General features: G+C 35.8%; 1 protein-coding gene across 16 annotated transcripts in view; it reads left to right on the top strand.

The window, feature by feature from the left end:
• Nucleotides 1–13333, top strand: part of LOC123672919 (ankyrin-2-like) — a 178751-nt gene that overhangs the window by 76843 nt on the left and 88575 nt on the right. For all 16 annotated transcript variants that reach the window (XM_045607269.1, XM_045607272.1, XM_045607275.1 and 13 more), the window contains 2 exons: nucleotides 10850–11009; nucleotides 12784–13132. In XM_045607269.1, coding sequence (XP_045463225.1) covers nucleotides 10850–11009; nucleotides 12784–13132 — 509 coding nt within the window. The remainder of the gene's footprint in view (nucleotides 1–10849; nucleotides 11010–12783; nucleotides 13133–13333) is intronic.

The following is a 13333-nucleotide window of genomic DNA, read 5'->3' on the forward strand; positions in this document are numbered from 1 at the left end:
GAAAGTTTTGACTCAAGTCACTGGAATCTAGTAACCTGAGAAATGCGTAGCAACAAACCTAAACAGCGATATCTATTTGATTAAATACAAGGAGCTGCCTTATTTAACATATCAGATTAGATTACGGAAGAATCTAAATATCAGACTGACGAATTTTTCATTCACCGTCCTCAGCTTTTCCTTGAAACAAGTACCGGGTTTTTCACCATAATTTGACCCCCCCTTCAACTTTGTTACTAAAAGAGGTACAAAAAAATGTTTTCTACGAAAGTTCCACGAAATCGACTACTGTTTTTCAAAATGTTTTCACAAAATGAAATATATACAGAGTGGGCAACATATTGATTGCAACTTCATTTTTTCAAATGAAATACCCTTTATGTTCGACCTATCTCTGTTATTCTGAGTACCACAGAGTTTTAAATTTCAAGAACCAACTGGCATGCTCAGTAATCAGTTTTCAAGTGGAAGGCTGCTATGATTCAAATTGCCCTTTTTTGATTTATCTCGTTGGCAACGATATATGACATACGTTTGTAACTAATGAAACTATTCTTCGAATATGCACTACACAGAAGCGGAAAAATTTGAAATATTTTCACTTTATGCGAAGAACAAGAAAAATAAGAAAGCTACAAGGAGAGAATATATGGAGTTGCATCCAAATCATCCAATTCCATTTTTGAGTGAAAAACGTATGTCATATCGTTGTCAACGAGATAACTCAAAAAAGGGCATTTTGAGTTATCGCAGTCTACCACTTGAAAACTGATTACTGAGCATGCCAGGAGGTTCTTAAAATTTGAAACTCTGTGGTACTCAGAATAAGAGAGATAGGCCAAACATATGTTATGTATTCGAAATCAGGGGAGAAAGAGCTAATCAAACATAGAAAAATATACAGGTTGTTCCATTTGAAAAAATGAAGTTGCAATCAATATGTTGCCCACCCTGTATATATTTCGTTTTGTGAAATCATTTCAAAAAACACTAGTCGATTTCGTGAAACTTTTGTAGAAAACATTTTTTTGTACTTCTTTTAGTAACAAAGTTAAACGGGGGTCAAATTATGGTGGAAAACCCGGTACATAAATTAATTTTGATGCCTTATTGACTCTCACCTTTTCCAATTTCACCTTTTTCAGAAAAGCAAATTGAATTTCAGAAGATGGGAATTGTAATTCAAAATAGGGTGTTATTCTGAATAGGTAATTAGAAAATCAGAAAAAGAACTAAATATTCAGAAACTGTAATAGCAGTATATAATTCAGAAAAGGAAAAATTCAGAAAATATAAATTGAAATTCAGAAATAGGAAATTGTTATGCAGAATTGGTTGCATGTACTTCAGAATTAATAAGAATGAATAGCCACCTGTATGTAATAGCTGTGTTGCATATAATACTGGTACTTCACATTCGGTACTCTTCTGAATTACATATAACATTATCTAAAATTCAATTGATAATCACTGAAATACAATTTTCTTTATCTGAAATATAAGTTGTTGTTTCTGATTTCTGAAATTTAATTCACTATTCCGAATTACAAATTTGTTTTTCTGAATTCCAACTTCCTAATCTGAATTTCAATTTCGTTTTTCTGAAATTAAATTAACTACTCTGAAATCCAATTTTCATTTTCTGTATACTAACTTCGATTTTCTGAACTACAATTGAAAAAGGTGTAGATGACGTGGTTGATCGAATTAGTCGAGTCTTTCGCGTAGAATTTTATTATGTAATGAGTTTTGTTATTCCTGTTTTTCTTTTAATGTCAATGCAGAATATAAAAAAAATATAAATTCTTCATTCAGAGCTTTGTACATACTTATTGCAATTCTTTCATAAACAATTCGAGAGTATAGGCCAGATATCAATAAAATATGAAGGAACTTTTGAATGTGTTTCGAGCCTCATTGTAAATTATCCTACCCCAAATTTTTTCACATGATAGCTCAACGGGATATTACTATCTGAGAAGTTTAACCATGAGTTGAAATTTTTTCTGAATATAATTTGTTGAAATATTTCAATGTTGTGTGTATTTTTTGTTTTACTGTTACTTGTTGTTGCGAGGTTGGCAAGCTTGTTCTAGATAGAAACGATTTCAGTAGTTGTAGATTATTTGAGGACATAGAATAGGTGATTCATAGAATAGCAATTTGAAGCATGTACATAAAAGTAATCTCGTACGTTGAGATTCAGTTGTTTAGTGTAGACGGTATAGATTTTGTTGAATACTGGATGTAACGTCATCAGATACATGGTGTTCCTAAATTGATAATACCGATGTAGATGCTTCAAAATGTTCACTGCTGCTCTCGCCCACTAATAACGATAATTTTATGGTGGAAAATGGTGATTTTCCGAAGATATTCACGTCAAATGAAGTCGCAGATGAGTTTGCCAGCCTCACGCTTTCCTTTTTGAAGTGGCGTCATTATGACGTAGTTCTCGACGTTTGATTGAAATCAAGAGTGATTGTTTTTGCGATTCTATTCACGTTTTTTTGATGAGTATACCCAGCTTGTTTCTTGTTCGACACAAAAGTAGTCACAGCTTTTTTCCTGTGTTAGATGTTATACATTTTGATTTGATCATCTATTTATCATCACTCGGTCGTGTTTATACAGGGTGAGAGGGTCAAATTTCACATATCTCTTCAGTAGTTATCTCGAAAGTGGAGTGCCATTTCTCCAATTTGACTCAATATTCTAAATTTTAGCGAGAAATCATCCTTTTTTGTTCATTTACTGGAATCTGAAAAGATATTAAGAATTTATCATTGTCTTGGTTATTTTACCGACGGCTCATCTGTATATGAACACTTCATCAGGATTCAACAAATGAAGAATATATTTTGAATAAGATTAGATTTGAATAAATGGTACATATTATAATTTTTCACCTCAATTGGTAAAATGGATCATTCAAAATAGGTCAGAAGTAAACAGAATTAATTTTTAATGAAGAAATAACATTATTTCGAGAATTTTCACAATGTGGCTCGAATTCTCCAAATGAAAGCGATGAATTTTCAGGACAAATATTTGAAAGAATTACATGCAAATTTCCCCGGGAATAGTGTTTTATATCCCATGGAAAATTTCTTTGGTTCATACATTGAATAAATATGATTTTCTGAAGCAGTAAAAAGTCTTTCCTAGGAAAATAGGTATTGATTGATGCTGATACTATTGGTTAACTAGATTATTCAAAGCAAATTCTATTTTTCTGTAGAGTAAATAGTAGATGCTATGTATTTTAATGTTTATGTAGTAATTTAAAAAATAATATCTAGCAAAAATTGTAAGGGCTAATCTATTTTAAAAATATGATAGTATATTTTAAATACTCACCCTGTATGTATGTTACAAAATTTATCGATGCCTTATCATTCCATAAATGCTCAAATCAAATGATCTTAAAAATATGTTGTCCAGAACTGCGTGAATCCTGTGTTATTCTCCAGAGATTGAAAAATTACGTCATAGTATAAAAGCTGAAGGTTTTTCTACAAAATGGCAACTAAAAAATTCAAAGCATCGCGCCTTTGCAGGTAGCGGGAGATAAAGGTGAATGAAATTTTGATCCAATTACGTCATGGGTATACAAGTTGACATTTATAATTATATGTTATTTGGATTACCACCAAAAGACACTTTGCATAGTGAAAACAATTCATTTTATGTACTTTCATCCCTATTGATTTTATCACTTTGTTTACGCATTACCATCAATTTATGAGAAAAACCTTCTGAGAAACCTTTTGGATCTGCCAGTGGACACTACATATCATTTCGAAGATATATGATGATACTGATGCACATCACGTAGAGGATATACACTGCGCCAAAAAATTTACTCACATTCTGAAAATTTCAATTTTAATGAAAGTCAACTCTATATTGACTTTATAACTTATTTTTTATGTTCTCTCGGGAAGGTTTTGAACGAAACAAGACACATTAAATGGAAGAAAAATTTAGTATTTCACCGAATCTTATGTGAAAGAAGGGAAATAAACAATTTTCAAAATACTGGAATGCTGATAAGTGATTTAATACTTGGTATTTCCACCCCTTGAATTAATTACAGCTCGGCAACGACGCGACGGTTCAAACTCAAAATGAGTGATCTTAAAATGTTCCGATCTAATCCTTCCCAGATTTCTCTGAGTTGGATTGCTAAGTCATTAAGAGTAGCTGGATGATTTTCTGAACTTCTCAGTTTTCTATTGAGGTTGTCCCAAACCTGCTCAATCGGATTGAGATCTGAACTTCTAGCTTGCCATTCCATTCGAAAGACTTCAACCTCTTCAAGGTACTCCTGAACGATGCGCGCACGATGGGGTCTGGCATTATCGTCCATAAAAATGAAATTTCCACCAATGTATGAGGCAAATGGCACTACATGCTCTTCAAGAATGTTCCTTATATACCTACCAGCATTCATAGCTCCATTATTTACGACCACTAGGTCTGTGCGAGCAGTCAAAGATATTCCACCCCATACCATAATCGATCTTCCCCCGAAACCAGTAGTATTCAGGAAATTGCACTGAGCATATCTTTCATGTGGACGTCTGTATACAAGGGAACGTCGATCACAATGGTAGAGGGAGAATCTAGACTCATCTGTGAATAGAACTCTTTCCCAATCAGCCTCTTCCCAATGGATATGCTCTCTCGCAAAATCAAAACTCGCCCTTCGATGGGCTGGGGTAAGAGCTTGGCCTCTTGCCGCGATACGAGGCCTTAAATCATATTCTCTGAGGCGATTTCTTATTGTCTGAGTGCTAATTTGCACCCCATGAGTTTGCTCAAGCTGAGTTTGAAGGAGGCGAGCGGTTGCAAACCGTTGTCCCAACGAAGAAACTCTCAAGTAACGTTCTTGAATGGCAGTTGTTACCCGTGGTCTACCCTGTCCTGGTCTTCGGACATTCTTACCTGTCTCCCTGAATCGCTGCAACATTCTGGACACACTTGTATGGGAAACTCTAAAGCTTTCTGCAATTCTTGTGTATGTCCACCCTTCTTCTCGCAAAACTACCGCTTGGGCACACTCCTCTTGTTTCAAATTGCGTGTTTCGCGTTGCATAGCGATCGAGAATAAAATCAAACGAAAGAAAAACTATTCATCACTAGAATTGATCGAGAACAACTGATTTCAGAATGGAGCCAATACATTCAAATTCTGATAATCTCATCTTTTTTTATTCCTGCTGGGAAAAAACATCTGTATTGAAGAAAAACGTTGAAAGTGGATAACATATGCATGCATAATTCTGATAAAAATAATTATCATTGAGAACAACTTCAGTTGTAGAATAAATTTGAGATTTCCATAATGTGCGTTAATTTTTTGGCGCAGTGCATTTACACAAACTGTCCACTAGTTTCGAATGCAAAATCATAGCAATTTTCCATATGTTGAATGTGAGAATATCTACTAGATGGTAATAGGGAAATCTGTTTATATTGGTTGGGCTGTCATGTGTTATTTATTATACAGGCGGCTTAGTAAAGGAGGTATATATATTTTTATAGCAGGGCATGTTGGCAAATATAGCAGAGCGGAATTGTGTTCGAGAATCAAGGAAGAAATATGAAAAGGCGGCCAGCTAACTGGGCCGAATTGCCGCCCCTCAAATAAAGTGAAACAGTCGTTTCACTATTTCATTCCCCTTATCTTCCATTATTTGCCAAAACGACGACGATCTGAATTTTCAAGTGGAAATTCCAACCTGTTCATATTGGGGACATTGCGTACGAAAACTTTCAGCTTTTATATCATGACGTAAATCTGAATTAATCAGTCTCCTACTCTAATATCATTATTATAACCGTATCGTTTGATTCATTCTCATCTATCTATAATAACAAAGGTAATTCCTCAATTCTCAACTCATACCACTTCAGCCAAAACTGTTGTATTCGCGGTGATCAAGTCTCTAAAAAAAAAAAAACGTCATAATGACCCCCGCTGTGTTTATGAAACTAATGCGCTTATGAAAATTTTCACGTGCGTGCCCAGGGGTGTTTCGGAAAAGATCTCTCAAAGGTAACTAACTAATATTATCAGCTGGCCCCTTTTAGAATGTCTATCTTATTGTAATCTTAAAGTTATGTCTGGAATGCCAGAAATGAATGTACGCAGTTTGACGGGCTAAGGTGGAAGGCAATTGAAATAATGAGGAAGTCACGCAAAATGCTGTCCTATTAGAGATATCCACGATGTGGGTTCAAGCAAAAACTCATTTTGTCAGAAAGATTGGTAATGCAGAAGAATATAAAAGTTCGCTAGAAACACACATTTTATTTCATAGCTAAAAAAAAAAATCAATAAAAGCACTGACTACCATATACTGACGACAAAGAAACTGCAACATTTCGTACGTATTTTGGCTGTGTACTTGAGATTGACAAATCAGCGAGTCATTTCAACAGAATGAGCTATGTCGAATCACTTATTGAGAGGAAAAAATTTTAATATAATTTTAGTAAGGCTGTTTATGTATGCGCTCAGGAGTGTCTAAAAATGAACCTCAAGGGGGCGCATATCTACATCACCACGGACAGCCAAACCACGCTGAGATCCCTGGAATCGTGTTGCCAGGGGTCTCTGCTGACTTGGGAGTGCCGTAACACCATAAAGCAACTGGCCAGAGGAAATAAGGTGACTCTACTATGGGTACCGGGGCACTGAGGGGTTGAAGGAAATGAAAGAGCTGATGAACTTGCGAAAAGTGCATCAAGGTTTATACCTGCTGGACCTGAGCCTTACTGTGGGATAGGAAATCACCAATATAAAGCTGCGGTCCATCTATGGGAGTTGAACAACAGGACAATCCACTGGACTAACACTCCTAGACTTGTTCAGGCAAAGAAATACGTGAAGATTCCACCTACCTACGCCAAAAAGCTCCTGAAGCTGTCGCGAGCCGAGCTTCGGGTGATGGTGGGACTGCTGACAGGGCACTGTCGGTACAAACATCATTTGTACCGTATGGGAAAGTCAGCAGAAGAGATTTGCAGGCTCTGTGGATCGAAAGCAGAAACAGCCGAACACTTGGTATGCAAGTGTCCGGAGCTGGCTGGCCTAAGAACCATTCACATGGGTAAGCCGGTCCTGAATACCAGAGAGGTAACGACCAAGGCCCCTAAGGAGGTTGTCAGTTTTATTAACGTCATTGACGACCTCCCTGGGTTTCTATGAAGGAGTAGGGCAGAGAACAAAAGATCTGCATGGTCGCAGTTCCCGGAAGGCTTACCGAACCAAAACGACCCCAGTTCAAATAATTATAATAATAGTAAGGCGATCAGCAAAAACATTTTCACGTAGCTTGAATACGTCATTCTCATGTGAATACAAAATTATAATCCGAACGCATTCGTAGCTTTAAATTTTCAGGACAAATTTTGAACAAGAGAATGTAGAATGCCAGTCAGTTATGTGATATAATGATCAGATTCTTCTGTAAGAAAATGATACTTAGTTCGCCGAAGTTTCGTAAAATATAATTTTCATCATCAGGGCTAAGCTACAAATTTTTTCTTACTTAAATATATTTGGAATGAGCAGAATTCCTAGAATAAGGTCATTCAAAGCTTCTCTTTTGAACTACATATTATATGAAAAGCCCTGTGTCTCTCTCTATGAGAACAACTCTTGATAGTACGTTAGCATATTTACAATGAAATATACATTTCAAAGGGCAGTTTACAATGTTACTTTATTTTGGATTATTTTTCATTAAATTAACCTGCCGGCCTATTTTTCTAAATTATATGATTTTGATTTTTTTTTCATTTATCATTCTGCATTTGCAGAAAATATTAAATTTCGTGTCGTCGAACCCATAAAAGATTTGATCCTATTCACTTTCAGTTGTATATTTCTTTAGGTACAGCAATTTGCAATAAGCTCCTATATAAATAATCACATTAAGATAACATAGAGCAGATGTCAATGATTGGTTCCAGAGGTTTTAAATATTTTTCACCGAAGAATTAAGAAATTGAACCAGAAATGAAATATGAATAAAATGGACCATATAGAGAATTATCCGAAAAAAATTACTGTGTATATTCAGTTCTTCTTGAAATTATCCAAATGGATTTTCTTTTGCCTTTAGTGGTTGAGTATTTTTCTTTTTTATCAAATAATTTAAATTCACAAAACACAATTTCACCTTATAGATTTGCTGCATTTCATTTTGATTTACTTATTTTTCTTTTGAGATAATCAGATCAGTCGTTCCATATATTTTCTTTTCTGAGGAATTCGAATGCGTTGAAGAATTAACAGACAAAAGTTAGTTGCCACCCGACTGGTCTTTTCTGAAACCGTTCCAATGAATGCTTTGCTTCTTGCCGCTTAAATCACTGCATTTTCACATTGCCCGTTATTGATTGCCTGTATATTGCTTCCGCTATAATGATAATGAAACTTCATGTGTCGTACTGTAAAAGTGTTGTAAGTTTCAACTGGGTGCAAACATGTAAATATTATTGTATGACAATAATTTGTATGCTCAGATTCTGTTCAGTCAACATACTGTCATGCAACTATGAATTTGATGAATGCCTCTAGTTTTCGCCAAACCCTGAGGTCATATTGACACTAGGTGTTTGTACAGGGTTGGCCAAATTGGATATTTTTTAATGAATAGTAGATAGAGGAGAACTGATGCCAGTGTCTGAGGGTCTATTTTCCTGAGAAACTCATTGGCGAAAACCGCAACTCCATAACTATCACTGTTACATAGTTACAGGATGTTTTTCGGAAATGTTTATTTTCGAAATATTGCTCTAACTTTTCTTCTGTTGGAAATTTTTCATATCAGTAAAAACATTCTTATGGTGACTTTTCACGTAGATTACAATGATGTTAATTGAATTTTCCGCAAACTGATATTTCATGAGACATCTCTATGAACATTTCTTAAAATGGGACAACTCGTATAATTACTACATATTTTGATAAAAGTGAAAATTACCCGCTAGTTTGCCTGATCTAACGTCTATGCATTTTTACCTTACTATACCTCACCCCATAGACGTTAGGTCCATAGGCGTAAGGTCCATAGACGTTAGGTCAGGCGACCTAGCCGGCCACCTGCTGGGACTACGGATATGACATCAGAAAAATATCAAGTATGCTATAGTTTGGAATGGTAATTTCCATCTCTATCGAAATATGTACGAATATACGGGGGGTTGTTTCATTTGAAAAAAAAAAAAAAAGAATTGTAGGTATCTCTTGAAATATTAGTTTGCGAAAGATTCAATGAAGGTTCTTGATTCTACGTAAAAGGTTGCCCCAAGAATGTTCCTACAGAAATAAAAAAGTTACAGCAATATTTGTAGAATGAAAATTTTTGAAAAACACCCTGTACTGTGTAACGGTAATAGCTATGAAAATTGGCTCTCATACACAGACATCAGTTTTTGTCTATTTCATATAGAAATAGGACTTTTCATTCAAAAGTCTCCAATTTCGCCCATCCTGTACATCGTGTTTTGGAGTTTTTATTATTGTATTGGAATGTTATTTTTGATAATAAACTTTTGGAATTGTCTTTATGTAATCGTACACAATGATGAGGTGAGGAGTACCCTATGCATGTAGATCGATAACATTATTAATCGAATATTGAACATGTGTTCATCATGGTTTTAATCATCAAGTAATATAAAACGAAATACTTCCAATGGATGTTTGGTCAAGATTATCGATGATTATTTTACCAGATTTGTGTTCGAAAAGTTATGAAAAATCCTTCCTTGATTATCACCGTCAAACTTCAGTTTGAAAATTGTTTTTGATGTCAATATTGAAGCTCAAGTTTTAAGTATTTCAACGAAGTTAGTTTTCACAGGAGCATCAATTCATTTTGGTTTGAGAAAGAAAATTTAGCAACTCATTAGAACGATTTCTATCAATATTCAATACATAAAATTTAGTTCTCTGAAGGAAAGAAGTACAAATGTTACTCTGTAATGAGTTGAAATAACTGGTAAGATTTGAAAAGAAAAAATAACGTAATATACCTATATAATAGTGGAAGTTCTTTGCTTTTGCAAGAGAGAAAGAAAAATATAAATTAAAAGACATAATTTGAACTTCCATAAATTGAAAGTTGAGTTTAGAAAATGTTTTGTATTCGAGTAGTAAATAAATAATTTCTCGAAAAAATTTTGACTGTTACCAGAACAGTAAACCTTGAAAATTCCATCTTTGTTATTAGTCGATCAAATGTTACAAATTTAAATTAATTTCCAGTGAGCAATTTGGATTACTATACAAAGAAGTGCAATACAAGTAATAGAGCATTTAAAAATATGAAAAGAGTAAATTTATAAATGCTTTTGTTCAGTCTAAGCTGCTTTCACTATGAAATTTATGGGCGATTATGAATCATTTTACCAACCCTGTATATAGGTATATAATACATTTCAGTCAAAAGCGAAGAGTTCCTGATATTGTTACCTTTTCAAAAACAAGTCAATTGTCTGATTGGTGATTTTAGAATCGTTGAAGAATACATCATATAGCTACTTCTTTGATATAATCACAAAAAATCCAGTGTCAAAGAAATGAACGAAATTGAGTTAGAACATGAAGTCTTCATCACTGAAACTTTGAGACATTTGCATAGAACAAAAAAAAAAATTAATTTGAATGAATATAACCAGATTTAGGTAACCCAGAAACGAACACTTTCTCACTTCAGTTATCCTCAGGATGTCACTACCCATTCCAAGCATGTTTATAGTAGCGAATTATATATATACACGTGCCCTGTTCAGTGATATTGATAATAGCACTTCCAATTCGATACAGGTGGAACATCCAGAGCACAATGGGAGGACGTAACAGGATCCACACCATTGACTTTCGTGAACGATTGTGTGTCATTCACGACCACTGTATCTGCCAGATTCTGGTTGATGGATTGCAGAAACATCGGTGATGCTACAAAGATGGCTACTGAGCTATATAGGTATGATTTGAAATTGTTTTTGGAATATACAATAGCATTCTATGATTTGGAATGATAACGTTTCATAGACATTGGTTGGAATGTATCTCCTGAAAGAAATATTGTTTTGAATACACACATCGTCAAAATTCTTGGTGGGGCGTTATCATCCTGATAAATAAATTATTTCCAAATTTGTTGCGCAGAGGAATAATGATTGGTTCAATGATGTATTCTATGTAGATGGCACCAGTCACTGTGGAATATTCAAACGTAGCGCACTCTGGTGGTTCGACAAAGCTTCTTGATGTAGGGCTACTAGTTTTGCCCGGTCAAACAGAGAAATTGGATGTCACGGCATTTTCCATGGAATATTCTCAATATTACAACTCTCGATATTCGCTGATGAATTATATTATTATTATCATTTGAACTGGGGTCGTTTTGGTTCGGCAAGCCCTCCGGGAACTGCGACCATCTCTTGATCTTTTGTCCTCTACCCTACTCATTCATAGAAACCCAGGGAGGTCGTCAATGACTTTAATAAAATTGACAACCTCCCTAGGGGCCTTGGCCGTTACGTCTCTGGTATCCAGGACCGGCTTACCCATGTGAATGGTTCTTAGGCCAGCCAGCTCCGGACACTTGCATAACAAGTGTTCGGCTGTTTCTGCTTCCGATCCACAGAGCCTGCAAATCTCGTCTGCTGACTTTCCCATGCGGTACAAATGATGTTTGTACCGACAGTGTCCCGTCAGCAGTCCCACCATCACCCGAAGCTCGGCTCGCGACAGCTTCAGGTGCTTTTTGGCGTAGGTAGGTGAAATCGTCACGAATTTCTTTGCCTAACAATTCTAGGAGTGTAAGTCCAGTGGATTGTCCTGCTGTTCAACTCCTATAGCTGGACTGCAGCTTTTCATTGGTCTTTTCCTATCCCACAGAAAGGCTCAGGTCCAGCAGGTGTTAACCTTGATGCTTTTTCTGCAAGTTCATCAGCTCTTTCATTTCCTTCAACCCCACAGTGCCCTGGTACCCATAGTAGAGTCACCTTATTTCCTCTGGCCAGTTGCTTTATGGTGTTACGCCACTCCCAAGTCAGCAGAGACTTCTGACAACACGATACCAGGGATCTCAGCGTGGTTTGGCTGTCCGTGGAGATGTAGGTATGCGCCCCCTTGAGTTTCATTTTGAGACACTCCTGGGCGCATACATAAACAGCCCTTATCTCGGTCTGTAGAATCGAGGTCTCACTTCCCAGGGCCTTAGAGATCCTCAGTTTAGGTCCATATATCCCAATGCCGGTGCCCTTCTCTGTTTTTGATCCATCTGTGAACCATATGGATGACTGATGAATACTTAGAATACATCTGTTTTCTCCTAAACAAGAAACATTTTTTGCTGGTTCATTGTTTTCATTTAAGTGATAAGATTGTAAAGATTCCACACACAAAAAACTGTCATGTTACATTTACAAGTTGAGAGTTTATAGGGGGCACCAAGATGTTTGACGATGTGTGTATTTATTCACTCTTTTAGAATTATTCAGCCAAAGATCCGAACTGAACATGTGTTGTAAGACGACTCGTTTAAGTCAACAACAAATGTAACGAATTTTTAGTATTATCATCAGTTGAAATCGACAGTTCTGGACCAACAGGTCGCCGGTAAAACACTGGACATCCTAATAAATTCCGACCATTTTAATATAGGGGAATTTTTTTTCTATTCTGTAATTCGTTTTAGCCATTAGTTGCATTCGCATTTTCTCTATCATGGAGTCTCTTCTTGATTTCAGGGAAGCTATTCACGTACCATTCATCGCGAAATTCGTGGTGTTTGCAAAGAGAATTGACCCACTGGAAGCAAGACTGCGAGTTTTCTGCATGACGGACGACAAGGAAGATAAAACTTTAGAATATCAAGAGCAATTCACGGAGATAGCGAAGAGTAGAGATGTTGAAGTATTGGAAGGAAAATCTCAGTTTATTGAATTCGCTGGCAATCTGGTACCGATTACCAAAAGCGGAGAACAGCTCCAATTCTCGTTTAGAGCCTTCAAGGAGAACCGATTACCTTTCTCGGTCAGAGTGAAGGATCAACATGCTGAGGCTGTTAGTAGGTGTCTCTTCATGAGGGAACCAAAGGTATGGGATGGATTTAATTATTCAAAATACTATTCAGCTTGAACATGTCTAGAACTCTATTAATCTCATTACGAAACCAAAACAGATCTTGCTATCGATAACTATCGATGTTTTTCTCAATTTTTTCAAATATTTTGATGTGAGCTATTTTTATCCATTCGTTTTCAGTGAATGTTTAATATTTGACATTTGAGGAATTCT

The sequence above is a fragment of the Harmonia axyridis genome, chromosome 2 (genome assembly GCF_914767665.1).
Source record: "Harmonia axyridis chromosome 2, icHarAxyr1.1, whole genome shotgun sequence".
Lineage (NCBI taxonomy): Eukaryota > Metazoa > Arthropoda > Insecta > Coleoptera > Coccinellidae > Harmonia > Harmonia axyridis.